Here is a 15,630-nt window from a genome sequence, read left to right as displayed (position 1 = left end):
AGAAAAGTATATGAATGGATAATACAAGAAGACAAACGTTATGTGCTTATAGGAATGCTTGTCTGCATAAAGGAACTCAGAACTTTCAAACTGGAAAAAACTGAAATGGAAAAAATACACAACAACAACAACAAAACAGACCTGCTCTTAAAATGTTCCCATATGCACAAGATGAGAACAGTTAATGAATAATGAAGGAAGTGGTGTCTTGAAATAAGACTGGTTCATTGTTCTCCTGAAAAGCATTTTAGACTAATTCTCCTATGACTCCATGACTAAATGGGTTTATAATGCAACATTTTAGTGTTAATAATCTATTTGCACAAATCAAGCAAACAGCAAGTCAAAGACTGAATCATTCTGTAATAAAACGAAAATTCAACACTGGTCATATGGGCCAGTATTTAATAGACAATACTTATCCATATTGCTTCTCCTGCCCCCAAGACATTTCTTTAGAAGTCTTATAATTTTACTGATAAATTTTCTCTATAAAATAGCTCTATTTATAAATAAAAGTTATTATATAAAAAGATCAACTATGCATTATAACTAATTGTCATATATATTGATTTAGTGGTATAGGTTAAAAAATAATTAGTAGTAAGTTGAATAAGTGTTAAGGCTGCAAGATTAGTATAAGTTTAGAGCTCAAATTCACTTAGTAATATTGAAAGTATTATAGCAGGCTAAATGCATTTAGTACCTATGACACTTGACATGAAATTGTTTTAAAATATTGAAATATTTGCATCAATTTAGAAGACTACACAACTGCTTAGAAGTGTCAGCATAAAAAGCAATAATGCTCTTGTACTGTCTGGAGAAAATATAAGGGTTTCAGAAGGGACAAATGAGTTCATCCATTCGAGCAGAAATAGCTATTGAGCTTCTACTATGTGCCATGCATATATAATATTATTATCAATAATTTCCACATGAAAGTCTCGACAATGAAACCAAGTAAGCTCTCAGGGTGTCTAGGCCCATTTTCCCATAAAGAGCTTACAAGGCTGGGTGAGAGGGAACAAGAAACTTTTTTTTTCCCCACTGGGAGGGCATGTCTTGAGTGTTAACGTCAAAAGGCAGAGAAGGAAAGAGAGAGAAATAACCACACCTGTGAAGTGCTCAGCTCGGCCTGATTTATAGTCAAGACTTGATACATGAAGTGTTATCATTATTAATTAGGACAGAAGGGTGAGGAGGGCACATGGGTTGGACCTGGTTGAGGAGGAGACACAAGCAAAAAGCGTGGAGTTGGAGAAGGGGGAGGGCCGCCGGCGGGAGGCGGGAAGCAGGAAGTACGCGGCGGCCGATGGAACCCTCAGGTACATGGTTTTTCTCCTGAACAGACTTCTGTTTTTACTCGCTGTTTATTCTTTGCGATCCCAACTCTTTTTCATTCAGGTTCATTGCAGATTTTCTCAAATTCCCCTCTCAACACTTCAGGAAATATTTTATTAACAATTTGGAGGTTAAGCGAGTGACTGGAACCTCATTGCCAGGGCCCTGGGAGTCTGACTTATGGGCCCACTTAGAATCTATTTGTCCAAGGACAATTATGAGACATAACTATATTTTTCTTCCCCTTCTTTATTTGCTAAGGACTATTTATATAATGGGTACCCAAGCAGAAAAAAAGATGACTTGAAGAATAACACCATGATGGCTTTTCCAGATGTTTGCCTTCAGGATGTGAAATGAGTTCCTAGGAAACAAGATGGGGGAAATCTTGGCCAGAGACTAGTAGAGACAGAAACACATTGTGGGAGTGATCAATGGGTCAAAAACTAAATATGTCAGCAGTCAATGATGCTATTGAAGAGCTTATCATAATATGACCATGTGGGGGCAGAGAATTATTTGAAAAAATTAGAAAGTAATCTGAAATTTCAACCTCTGTCTGCAAGCTCTGCCTCTCAGTGTGGTAGGCATTCCATAAGATCACAAATTAAAAAAGAAAAAAAAGAAGTTAATTTGATTGAAAAGTTGAAAAGTGTGACCTTTGAGAAAAGGTTAAAAGAATTGGGGTTATTGGGGCCAGGTAAATCACAACTGCAGAATTGACTTAATAAATGTCAAATACTTGAATCAACTGTTCCCCTACCATTCAGACGTCTGAAGCAGACAAAGTAGACTGAAATTGCAGTAAGAGATTTTAGTTTAACTTTAATAAGGAACTTCCTGGAAGAAATCTAAATCTCTTAGTGCAATTTTACTTAATGTTACAAGGTTAATTAAACACAAACAGGCTACCAAGGAAAGTTGTGGAATCTTGGCTCTTAGATAGAAAACCACATATCTTAAATGGTTTAAGTTTACTCCTGCCTAGAATTAAGAGACTGGATTGAATAACTCCCAGAGTTTGCTTACAGTGTATTATATAACTAGTTTTATAGGTTTTTAACTTCTCCGTGCATGGGCGAGGCACAAATCCATATGAACTCCAGGATTGAAGAAAAAATACAAGCCCTATATACAAAGTGAATCTTGAATTTTCTTACTTGGCATAAGAAAGGAAAAGTGTTATTTTTAAATTGGCTCCTTTCCTGAATACTATTAAGGAGAGCTGTGGTTTGGAAACATATTTTATTACAGCACTATAAGATAGTCTCAAATCATTAACATACTGAGTCCATTGAACTGCTTATCAATACTACATTCAAAGTAGTCTGTTTTGAGCAAAGAAAGGGCTTAAGTGGAACTTAACAACTAACCACAAACAACACTTATTTTTGGCCTTATTAGGAATTTAACATTAAAAAAACCCAACCCAAACCAAACACTTTTATTATATACAGTCAAAAATAAAAACAAAAAACTAGCCCATTTATTTACAGCACTAAAGTGGTTTAATACATTGCTGTCATGTGCTGCAATGTTCAGAAGAAAAAAAGATAATTTGTGAAAAAGGCTGTAATTGCTAAACATTTGATAAATTGTGGCATAATGCTAAATAATTATTCTTCATTTATTTTTTTATGTCAGAGTGGGAAAAATCATTTCTTTTTATTGCTTTCCCCCCTATTTTTTGAAGAAAGAAACACACACACAACTGTGACATCCATTCCATTTTAAACTAATGCCTCTATTATTTCATAGCTAAATGGGGCTGACATCATCAGCTCTTTCGTGTCCTGAAAGATATTTAGGTCTAGTCCACTGTTACATACTTTATGCATTACATGAAATAAAGCATCTCAAGATTTTGAAAATATTTATTTTAAAAATAGCAATCAAATTGTCTGTAATCACATTTTCTGCTTGGCTTTGAAAGCTACATTATTCAATATGCCAGTGGTCCTTTCCATAATGGCAACAGATTAGAAATTCATGCTGCTCTAATACATCTGACTTCCTCGATGTAACAGCACTCCCTATAGACCTGGAGAAACACTCCTGCTTCAGTGTTTTTCGTCCTGCAGAGTGTTACTGCATCACTGAAGTGATGGTCGTCAAAACAGGTGTACAGTGGCCTTTGAATGCAAAGTGTGCCATAACTGAATGCTAAAACTGACAATAAATCTGAGTACATATATTATGCTTGCTTTTGTTGCCTGGAAAAATAAGGCATTTGGGAAATAAACCCCCCAATTTTATTGCTTTTAACATCTTTTTTTCCATTTTAAACCTCAGAACCGAAAATTTGAAGCATTCAAAGAAATTGAAATCTCCTTTGTTGCTTTTTTTCACTGTAAATTTTCTATAATGTGTCATTAGGAACCACACTCTACAAAAAGCTCAGGTTCTAAATGAATCTTTTCTGTGAGGCCATTCTAAAACTTTGCATGGTTTTTCTTTGTATGAAAGAGCTTCTGTTGACTGCACAAAGAACAGGCAATCGCCACATATGCGCCAGGCAGCGAGGCTTGGATGACTTTATACAAGGTTGTATTTTGCCTTCCACCAATCCATGATTAACCCAGCAGTGAATGTACCAGAGCGAAGAGAAAAAGGAGAAGCTCTTGATTTCGGTTTGTCGGAATCAAAGGATTTTTCTGAAACCATGAATACTTACTTCAAACATTTTCTTGTTCCACCTTTAGCCCAAAATAGTTCTGTAGTTTCTATCAACGTGAAAACGCCTGTTCGTTCTCACAAAGCAAGGTCACTTTCTTCCTAATGGTAGCATAACATTTTCTATCCGAAAGAAATTTCCTGTTCAATAAATCCAAATATCTTAATAACTAACCAGGCTTTGGGAAAAAGGTAAGACACTGAGAAGCTGAAGTGATGGTAGGAAAAATTACTAAGTAACTAAAGTGACAAGTTGAGTGAGTCATGGCTCTGGATCACAGTTGTGCGGTCGACAGAGAATGAATCAAGGAAAATGCAAGCCCTGGGAATGATCTGAGTGATCAGCCACTCTTGCGGTTTCCATCATCTTGGGGGGGGGGGGGAGGCACAATCTATTGTTCAAGGGAATTTTGACAAGAAATATGAAAAGTGAGATGAATAAGAGCAACACCCCTCCAGCTGATTCCTGGCTTCTTCTGGCTCCAATGAGCTCAGGCTGGAGACCCTCATCCAGCCCAACCCTACTGCTGATAGGATGCAGTGAATTGCCCCTGGCTAACAAGCTTATCCAAGGCAGGGCCTAGTTTCCTAGACTCCCATTCCAGTGCTCTTCCCGCCATCCTCTACTCTCTGATCCATTACCCACTATCAAAATAACTCAGGGGAGTTTTGAGAAAATGGAACTTTTACATAGTAGATCATGAATGGCTGTTTAACTTGGACATAGAGAATCAGAACTACTAATAGGCAACAGTATATACTAATAGAAATTCAACCCTGTTTTATAGCCTGGCCTTGGAAAATAGAGGTTTTAAGAAAATGGAATCTTTCTAAAGTGCCAGAAATCTAACTTCTTGCAGAGTCTTGACTGACTACTAACACATAAAATGACACAGGCAGGAATATACAAAAAGGAAGTGTCAGGAAATTTTGGAAGGAAGAAATTTCACCCTATGTATGTTTCACCCTTCTATGTTTTTATGGTAAGTTTTAGAAGGCAATCTCGGGGTTCTACCCTGGGGACCTCTTTATCAGAAAGAAATGCTTACTGACTATACCTAGCACCAACTGCATAGCAGGAACTATTTTACAGATATAAACTAACTTAATCCTGATAATTTATAGGATTAAATGTCTTCTTAACAATTTTATCTGAAGCACAGGAAGGCTATGTAAGTTGCTAAATGTCACACAGCTGGCAAGTGGCAGTGCCAGCATTTGAACTGAGGCAGTCCAGCCCAATGATGTCGGTTTTAGTTACAACGGTATGTATGGACACTCAGTAAAAGGTAGAGAAACTTCTTTGGTTAATAGCAGGCTCACTGCTGTCTTTTTTTTTTTTTTTTGACAGGTCTGAAGATGATTGAGGATTAAAGTATAAATAACCCCTTTGGAAAGTCTCTCTCATGTATATTAACTTCTCTAAAAGAGTCATACAAGCTTGCTTTTCATATTTTATTTAACAAACTTATATAATACTTTCTATGTGCCAACCACTAGTCTGAGCAAGTTTTACTTATTTAACCCCATGAGGTAGGGATTATTATCATCCTTGCTTTTCAGGCAAGGAAGCGGGGGTATTTACTGGCTGAGCCACCGGTCAAGGCACTTAACCACTCTGATCCTGCATTTTCCATTTGTGAGATTGGGGTAATTATACTCATTCAGATATTTGTTTCTCATATGAAATAGATGTTTATGTCTAATATATTAGACATTTATAGAAAATGCTTAAAATAAGTGACATTGTATCACTTATTGCCACTGCGGACAGGAGACAAAAAAAATTATTTTAAAAATAAAAGCTCAGAAATGATTATATGATATATAATTTATATTATAAAAAATACATACAAGGGACAAAGGGTCGGTTTACAGTTGTTCATACAAAAAAAATACAGTAATTACTAAATAATAATATGAGAATAAACTGTGTTTTGCATACTCTCAACTATAAATCTACTTTTGTTGTACTCTACATATAACATATAATTACACATATATATTCAACATGACAATAACCTCTAAAATATATATATATACTATCTAAATGAGAACTAAAATATTTTCACCTTTTTGATCCATTTAAATTTTAAATTTCCAACATGTAAAAATGCTAAAAGAAACATGTAAGCACCATACTAACAGCAAAACTTCAGCTTTAATATTATTAAAAAGCTTTGAAAAATAACTTTGGAAAGAGTTGATTTTATATAGAAAGCTGCCTAGGATGGCTTATGCTCATAGGATTTTAAAACTTACAGCCAGTTTACTACATAGTATCTACAAGTGTTAGCTTTTCTTGGTTGCCCCATGCTGTAAGTGACCTTGAAAGGGGAACTCTAAAAGAGCCCTCCAATTCCAAGCGGGGCAGCATTTACCTCCTGATTTCTGTAGCCATTATTTCCTTGTCTAGATGAGCCTTGGTGACCTAAACTGTGCACTATGACATATACTGCTCACAAAAATTAGAGGATATTTTATCGCTTCCTATTTATCTTGAAATATCCCCTAATTTTTGTGAGCAGTATATATTTCAACAACTGGTCAACTGATCAACAGGGTTGTGAAATTTTGTGATCACATTAGGAAGGAGCAAGTTGCTAAGGAAAGAGTTTTAGTTTTTACAAAGAGGTGTGAAGAGAATATTTTATAGTCCTAAACTTCTTTTCAAAGAAAGTAATCCCTCAGTGCTTTTTAAATGTGAAATGTGACGATATGAAGGGTTGTTCATCTTTCGATCCATATATAGCTGGGAATGATGTGAAAACAGCTTCGCAGCCCATCTTTCTGTTCTCACTGTCACCACTCTGCGTACCTCCTCATCACCCTCTCCCTGCTTATGACAACGGGCTCCTCAGACTTTCCACACCCGCAGTTTCTTACCACTGCTATCCATCCAGGGAGGTGCCAAAACTATTTTCCTCTTCGACTGCTTTACTAATGCTTCTGCCTTGAGTGAAAGTAGCCAATGACTTTTTTAATCCACCAAATCAAGCCCACAGACCTTTGGTTTTTGAAGTCTTTGGTCAAATCTCCCAACTTAAAATACCTAACCTGCTTTTCAAATGCTCTCTAATATGCATTTTCTTTTCTCTCTATTTGTCCAAATTAAAACCTAACAGTCAAACCCTGACTACTGTTCTACCTTTTCCACTAACTTTTACAAACTACCCAAAGCAGATTACTGTAATCTCTTCCAAATAGAAAGTCTTATTGGGTTCACAGCCAATAAAACTGAATTGAGCATATTGCTTGGTCTCTCTCTAATTGCTTCATGTCTCACTCTAACTCTTTCCTACCTATTTGTGTTTTTCTTTCAGTGTAGTTCATAAACTCCTAAGGAGAGTGACTATGTTTTATCAATCATTTGAGCCCTTTCAAACATTTAGACCATGGTAAGTGTTTAAATTATACATACTGATGAATGGCATTCTAGACATATGACAGCTCATAATAAGAATTGAAGAGGCTCCTTGTTTCTCAAAAGAATTAGTAGATGCCAATAAAGTTGACCCTTTCAACTTTATTAGATTTCTACTACAACTTTATTGTGTATCAAACTCTGGCTCTTGGAATCCAGCCAGAGATCAAAGCCTTGAAACAGGATTCTTACAATAAATTTAATCTCCAAATCTTTCTCCAGGACCACTCTGGCTTAAAAAATGGGTTTAATAAAAGTTTAATGTTAGAACCAACATTATTAGCTAGACATATGCTGCTCAATATAGTAGCGACTGGGTACATGTGGCTACTTTAAATAGAATTAAAATATAAAAAAATAAAAATTTAGCCTTTCATTCATACTAGCCACAGTTAAAGTTTATTTATTGATTGATATTGAGAGAGAGAGAGAAGAAGAAAGGAGAGAGAGAGAGAGAGAGAGAGAGAGAGAGAGAGAAACTGAACTTGTTTCATTTATTTATGCATTCATTGGTTAATTCTTATATGAGCCTTGACTGGGATTGAACCTACAACCTTGGCCTATTAGGAGGATGCTTTAATCTACTGAGCTACCTGGCCAGGGGAACAGTAACCACATTTAAAACACTAGGTACCCCATAACTACTGTTATTGGACAGTATAGATAATAGAAAAGTCATTACCACAGAAAGTCTTTTGGGACAGTGCTGAAACCTATCCAAAGTCTCACTAAGACTTGTATTATTGGTTGGAGTAGCTTTTTCTTACAGCCGGTAAAGTGCTAAGATCAGTACTGTGAGTAGATAAAGCAGGTGCCCATGTCTGAATGTGGTTTTAAAGGTACTGTGAAGGCTCATTATCTTATGAAAACAACCCGCTAGATCTTTCTTGCCTTGTAAATTGTTAAAGTTTCAAGGGAAATAACCATGCTAAAAGGAAAGTAGCTAAGTTCGGTTTTGGACATTTGGTTGGGTGGAGACCTCCTAAAATTTTTTTGATGTGCTGAAGCTCTTGAGAGGTTGATAGAAAAGCACAGTGGAAAACGGGTCTGGAAAATAGTGTTTCACAGGTGTGACTAGGTCCAGCCTTGAGCTCCATTTGAGAATGGAGTGATTGTCATATATGGCAAATCTGAGAAAATCTCAGATGCATATCTATTAAAGTTGCACAAGCATATCTTAAAGAGTAAATGGCATACTGAAAGGCTCTTAGAAAGCTAAGAAGGCAAATTAAATAAAGAAAAGGTTTTGGGACCTAAACTATATAGTTGAATATCTCATTATTCCGCCTCCAGACTAACTCCATTCACACTCTGAGGAAGGAGCATAGTGGACAATAGTGGTACTTTGTACACTGCATATGATCTTCCTCATCTTAGTCGATGGGGGTGCCTACAGAGGCATGACCTGCATGCCCACTGGCACTTCGGACTGAGTCTGAAGGCTTAGCCCCAAAGAGTAGCCTCTCATTTTTCAAGGGGGACGGCTTTGAAGAGCAGAATATTTGTTAAAAATCTATTTTCTACTTTATAAAGTTATAGGTATAGTCTTAAAATAACTCTAGACAATAAAAATAATATAAAATAGTGGGACAATAATGGTGACTTTCCCACCACTGCTAGCACTGCAAACGGGTTCTGCCCTCTTGGCCGACCAGCTAGCTGCCAGTTCTTGGGAGAATCTTTCACTATTATGCTATTAAACTTTGGGCTTCAGCATAGGCAGATTAAGGTCAGTTGAGGCCCTGGGCATAGAAGAAAATATTGGCCCCTTACATTAGGAAAAATAGTAGAGTTGGGGTTTTGCAGGACCCTTCAGAAGTCGGGGCCCAGGGCACACGCCCAGTGCTCCCTCTGTTAAACCCGCCTCTGGGCTTCAGTTTCTGAAAATACTACTGTTGGGTTTCTTTCAATTCTCCTTACCACACCCCTTTTATGTTAGGGATTAACAGAAAAACCTTCCTATGAAGTCATTCAAGTTAGAGACATTCAAGTTAAATGACTTAGATAAGTGATACTATGAAATACTTTCCTATCAGAAACAACATAAAATGAATAAGTTAATAAATTTGTCCATTGTGTATATGACAGCACTGTTTATGAAAATGACAGCGATTTATGAAAATGACAATAGGGTTAGTTAGCCTGTGAAGTGATTGAAAAACTGAAACCAAAGAGTACTAATTGAAGATCATTGTTAACCCTGGAGCAAGTTTCATGACGTGGCAGAAAGCTTTACCCTTAGCCATGTCCTACTGAAAATACTTTTTACTATCTGTGATACAGGCAAAGAAATTGAGTTTTTAGATGGCATAAAAATCAGAAGGGATGATTTTATGATAAGTCAGGGATGCTTGCCAAAAACACAGACAGACCCCTGGACTCTCTGGGTAGGGGCTGGAAATGTAATTTTTACTGGTTTTCTTGATGATACCCATTCCCACTAAATTTGAGAAGTGTAGAACATTAGAAGATTCTGAGTCCAAGAGGTCCAATACATTGAAACATGTTAATGGGAATAAATTTTGATCATAAGAATTATACCAAAAAAACACCCCTAAACAATCAAACAAGAAATTATATCTCTAAAATAAAAAATAAAAATTATTTGCTATTTCCTCGTATGTAAATTTGTGGAATTTGAGAGTGGAAATAGGGTAGAAACCAAGTTGAATAGCAGTTTCTGTTCAGAAGATATGACCATCTTCCTTGTGGTAAGGAATCCTTCACTAGGTAAGAATGCAGGATTTAAGATAACTCTTTATCTGAAAGCTAGTAAGACAGACTCTATAAGAGAATGGTCAGTATCAAACATATTTAGTACTTTGTATAATGCATGCAATCAAACATGTCACTAATTGATTTTGCCTAGACTTAAAGACAAAATGGAAAAGTGCTTCAGGATTTTACAGGACTTAATGGAGAACATTTCCTATAGCTAAAACTTATTTCTAGTTTCAGAATGCCACACTGTTAAAATTTAAAGCTTCTCGCTTGACCTCACCCCCACTATATCCCTGTTACCCACCATGAATTGGTAAACAGATTCTTACCACAGAAATGGAGTTGGTAAGCAGAGCTCCGTCTTGTCCCAGCATGTTGGACACGGTGATTTCAGGTAGGTCCATGTTTTGAGGATGAAATGGTAGCAGGCCATTATGGTTCATTGGGTGACACAGAGAGTGGTAACCAGTTTCGACTTCATTCAGGTGCACCAGCGAGTGGTCAGGGAGGGAAGGAGGAGTGATTGGTGGGATGTTAAAGTCTTCACTTTCCAGGCTTGGACCAGGATAGGACTGCAAAGACACAAAGAAATATTATTACAAATTATCATCTCTTTCTTCCTCATTGTGAACACACACACGTGCCCCTTTCAGATACTATTACCAGCAGCATTATGAATTTGGCAAAAACATTTCAAACACTCAGATGATCCTGCTGCAATTTCACTATTATGCACAGAAGAAAATTACCTCAAAGGCACATCCACTTCTCATACAAAGGGTGCTTCCATTAGGCAGTTTTATTTTCCAAGAAGCTGAACTCAAACAGATTTCAAAAGTCCCATTAAAATTTTCCAGAGTTTTAATCTAGTTGAATACCTTTTTTTCATAAGAATTGTTGGGAAGGAGGGCAATTTCTAAGTTAATGTTTCATCAAACATGTTTCATAAGACTCCCTACTGCTCAGATCATAAGATGTAATCAAATGAATTCCAGAAGTTCTGGGGGCAGTTTGCTTTTGGGTTTTGAAAAGCTACCTGCTCACAACTGATGAAAGGAAAGTAATTAGTAAAAAAATAACTTAAGCATGTTGCATAAGTATGGTTGCCCAGAAAATTTGTATATGAAAAAATGCCACTAAAAGCTATTTTTATCACAAACATTATATCATCAAAATAAAAATGAAGATTGCTTTCTTGCTCTCTATTACATTTAATTTAAAAATATGTCGTTTTAATAAATAATACTGCAGTCTTTCAATTCAGTTAAGCCACTTTTGAGAGTCAAAATTAATAATAATTATAATAATATTAATTTAGAAATAAAAGCCATGCAGTAAAATAAATAATGTACAGGGGACTTTTTCTCTTAGAAAGTAGCATTCGAGAAAAGAGGAAAGCAGGGAGCAAAGAAGGAAGGAAAGATTACATGAGGAAACTCTTGTTTAAAAATGGAACATGGCAAACACTGAAAATATGAGAAACTGAATAATAAAATATTGCTATCAATTAACGTCAAGACCCAGTCATATTTAGCAGTCCTTTATAGAACAGGTATCCTAGTATGAAAGGAAGCAATTTTGGTCCAGATAATTTTTGCAAAGCCTGTCTTTCAAATTAAGCGAGTCTTCATAGTGTTTGAGTGCGCGGGTAACAAGGACTCGTTTGTCTCACAGCACAGCGCCTGCTGAAGTGTGCAAGATTTGAAATGAGCAGGCAGAGGGTAGGAGCCAAAGAAAGTAGTATAAGGTATTCATTGGGTGTTCAGCCAATAAGCTTCATGCTCCTGTGTCCAAGTGCCTGGGGTTATTTTTTCCAGATGGCGTCTATTTGTCTAACAGAAAGAAAATCTTCAAGTTGCACTTGCTAAATATTGTACAACTTTTGATATATTTGTTTAGGTGCTGTCAGAAGACATGATGAAATGAGGAGCTACTTGGAACATCTGGGATTGATACCTGGTCACATACAGGCGGGGAAGGTTAGAGACGGGGGTAGGGGGGGAGTGGTACATGACAGAAAGATTTGATTCATTTGCAGGTTGTTCCTTTTAAATATCTAAAGTTCTGCTAAAAAAAAATCACCAGCTCGAAAAGTTCAATCATCACTTACCAAATTTTCCTGTTTACAATATCTATCTCTTATCTGAAAAACATACTTGTGCTCTGTATCAAAATTATAAGTTGGATTAAACCCTCACTTGTGTCATACATTTGAGACCTTGTGTTTTATAGATCTAACTAATCCATCAGTTCTGGTACAGTATTCATATAGGAAGAAAAGCACAAAAGATGTGAAGTGGGGAGGTGGAAGAGAGAGGAAGCATGTTTATTAATGTTGATTTCATACAAAGCACCGCATTGAATCCTTGACGATGTCTTCATTTAATACTTACAATAATCCTTTGTGTAGCTACTATTAGCCTAATTTCCTGAAGAGAAAATTGCAACTCAGAAGTTAAATAACTTGCACTTGGCTGGTAAATAATCAGTTCGGTTCATATGAGGGATGAATATAGGAAGGCATTTGCATTGCTGTGACATTTACATAAGTATTTTAATTGCTATTATTCTATTAGGTAGAATGATACAAATTGCCAATACTCAACTGTTTCTGATAAACAAAATTTGTAATTTAAGGATAGGTATTAACATTAATATCAGCCCTTTCCTTGTTCTTGTCCCAAATCCCACCCCAATGTTCACCCCACTAAAATAAAATATTTACCTATATGAGCACAAGAAATTATAATTTGTCTTTTAGTTTACATTCAAAGGCTGAACTCATTGATACATATATTTTAAGAAGTTACTTAGTGTCTATTTGAAACTTTCCTGGATAAGGCAACAATTAATGGCAGCAATAAAGGAGAAAGATGTTTTTAATTTTATAAATGTCATTAAAGCTCTGAAAATACCCAGCAATATTCTACCTATGGTATACCATAACTTTACATTCTAGAATTTCTCCAGTAGTTAAATCTTAATTTGTGGTGTTCTAAAGGAAGGTTTAATTGGTATCACTTTACATTCAATGATAACAATTATACTGCAATTTAACTAAGCTATATGGTTTATTTTCATGTAATTACACATTAATGTTATTTAATTTAATCCATGCACTTATACACCAAAGCCACAGATTCCACAACTTAACTGGTAATGGGTAGTTATTTGGATCAAGAATTTTAACAACATAAGGTTACTTAGTAGTTTCTGTTCTTTACATGAGAAGTCATGAAATGGTTGTTTGCCATGAGCTCATTACAGTGTAACTGATGCCATATTAAAGTATAATGGCAATTGTATAAATGTCAAAATATCACAGAATTTACAAAAACTTAAATGCCAGACTAATTGCTAATTTCTAAACATTGATTTCTATGGCATGACATCTTTATTTTGATTTTTTAAAAACTTGACCCTGGACAGTTGGCTCAGTGGTAGGGTGGGTTCGGTTCCTGGTCAGGGCACACAGGAGAAGTGACCATCTGCTTCTCCACCCCTTTGCCTCCCCCATTTCTCTCTCTCTTTTCTCCTTCACAACCATGGCTTGATTGGTTTAAGTGCATTGGCCCTGGATGCTGAGGATGGCTCTGTAGAGCCCCTATCTCAGGTGCTAAAAGTAGCTTGGTTATGAGCATGGCCCCAGATGGGCAGAGCATAGGTCTCAGATGGGTGTTGCCAGGTGGATCCTGGCTGGGGTGCATGCAAGAGTTTGTCTCCCTATCTCCCCTCCTCTCACTTGGAAAAGAAGGGAAAAAAAACTTAATAGAAATAAGTTTGAATTAACAATAGTAAGTTATATATTAGAAACAATTTGCAATTTTGGGGGGATATATTAAGTAAGATATGATTCAATATTTTCTCTTATTCCCTATGAAGCTGCCTGGTTAGAATCAGTGTTCAATATTTGTTGAATGGATTAACAAATGAATCACTGAATGAATACATACACGAATGAATGAATGTTAAAATGACTCTTAAAAGGCATAAAGTTTATGAATATACCAGTGTTATTCATGGGCTTGAACAAATATCCTGTATTCTCAAGACTTTGCACTACCTAGTTGGCAACTTGATATGTAACATTAATTTCTCAGCATGTCACAAAGCAAAAAATTATCCTGTTAGAGATGGAAAGGCTTTAGAAGGTTGGGGCAGGGTCATTTGGTATCCCCCTCTGGCTACTGATCTGTCTCCCTAAAATGGCTTACACCAACTATGTTGTAGTGATACGGAGGTCCTAGAGGATTCATAATGGTGGGTTTGGGTGCCCTTGGCTCTCAGGAAGTTTTGGGACCTAATCTCCATTACAAGTGGAAGGAATGTCACCTAAGGACTTAGTGAAAGCCTTGGTTCTACATCAGGATCTCTTGGGGATAGCAAGTCTGATGGCCCATGGCTGGCCATTAGCAAGGGCCTAACTAGACAAATGGGCATAGAGTGCATCGGAGGGTACTTTGATCATAGGATCAGGAACATTGGTGATGAGACCCGAGGCTGAGTAGTCAGAGAAGGCTTCCCCTGCTAAAACCAGCCATAGGGTGACATTGTGGGCCTTCTGCACATATCCACAGACTCAGGGTTCTTTTTTGACTTTAGCTTATTTTCCTTCCTTAAGTCTCAGTGAGGCCAGGAGTTTAAAGGCTTTTTAATTTTCCTACTCCCTTGGGACCAAAGATCAACTACCCTACCTAATACCCTTGCATACCCCCTGAAATACAGAACTGTTTTTTTTGTGGGGTTTTTTTTAACTTGTGTTAGTGATCACCAAAGAGTCAATCCATGCCCTGTGCTGAATGCTGGAGAAGAAAGGTATGGACCTTCAAGATGGTATCATCTTCCTTATCACCCTTTATATGCCCTTTACCCCTCCCCGTCTAGAAATCTGACTTTATTCAGCAGTTTGAGACATATAGCTTGCTTCCCTTCTCTCTAAAGAATAAAAGTCAATGGTGACCATCTACACAAATGGAGAGAAAACATTTAGGTATAGTGCTATAAAATTCAAGCCAATATTTTTAATTTTATCTTGGACCTTCACCATATTAAAGAAAGGTAAATTGCAAATAAGCATGCAAAGTGATTTGCTCTAAAATACAGACAGTCTGAAGGATCCAAATGATTCAAAAAACTCAAATATTACATTATTGCTACAAAACCAAATTCTCCCTGATCTTAAGCTACTCACTGTTCCTATACACAGGAGGGTCTCGTCATATTGCTTGTGTTGGGATATAACATGCACTGTGCTCCCCTGAGTGACCAGGGAATAGGAGCCAAAGATCATAGAATGTGGGTTGGAGTCGGCTGTACTACCACAATACTTGGCTAATTCTAGAATATATATGAACTTGTCAAGGCCACAGGGGACTGTTGGAAGCATTCAAGTAGTAATTTCAAAATATAGTATCATCTTAAAGAGTATTTTTATAGTTCTAAATATTAGATTTAATGACTAGTTCAAG

General features: G+C 36.6%; 1 protein-coding gene across 2 annotated transcripts in view; it reads right to left on the bottom strand.

Annotated features, from left to right (window-relative positions):
- TOX (thymocyte selection associated high mobility group box) overlaps positions 1 to 15,630 on the bottom strand; it is a 308,505-nt gene that overhangs the window by 125,002 nt on the left and 167,873 nt on the right. For both annotated transcript variants that reach the window (XM_066379004.1, XM_066379005.1), the window contains exon 3: positions 10,492 to 10,734. In XM_066379004.1, the coding sequence (XP_066235101.1) occupies positions 10,492 to 10,734 (243 nt within the window). The remainder of the gene's footprint in view (positions 1 to 10,491; positions 10,735 to 15,630) is intronic.

The sequence above is a fragment of the Saccopteryx leptura genome, chromosome 3, assembly GCF_036850995.1.
Source record: "Saccopteryx leptura isolate mSacLep1 chromosome 3, mSacLep1_pri_phased_curated, whole genome shotgun sequence".
Lineage (NCBI taxonomy): Eukaryota > Metazoa > Chordata > Mammalia > Chiroptera > Emballonuridae > Saccopteryx > Saccopteryx leptura.
The sequence above is the reverse complement of the archived record's forward strand: the minus strand, read 5'-3'. Positions and strand labels throughout refer to the sequence as shown.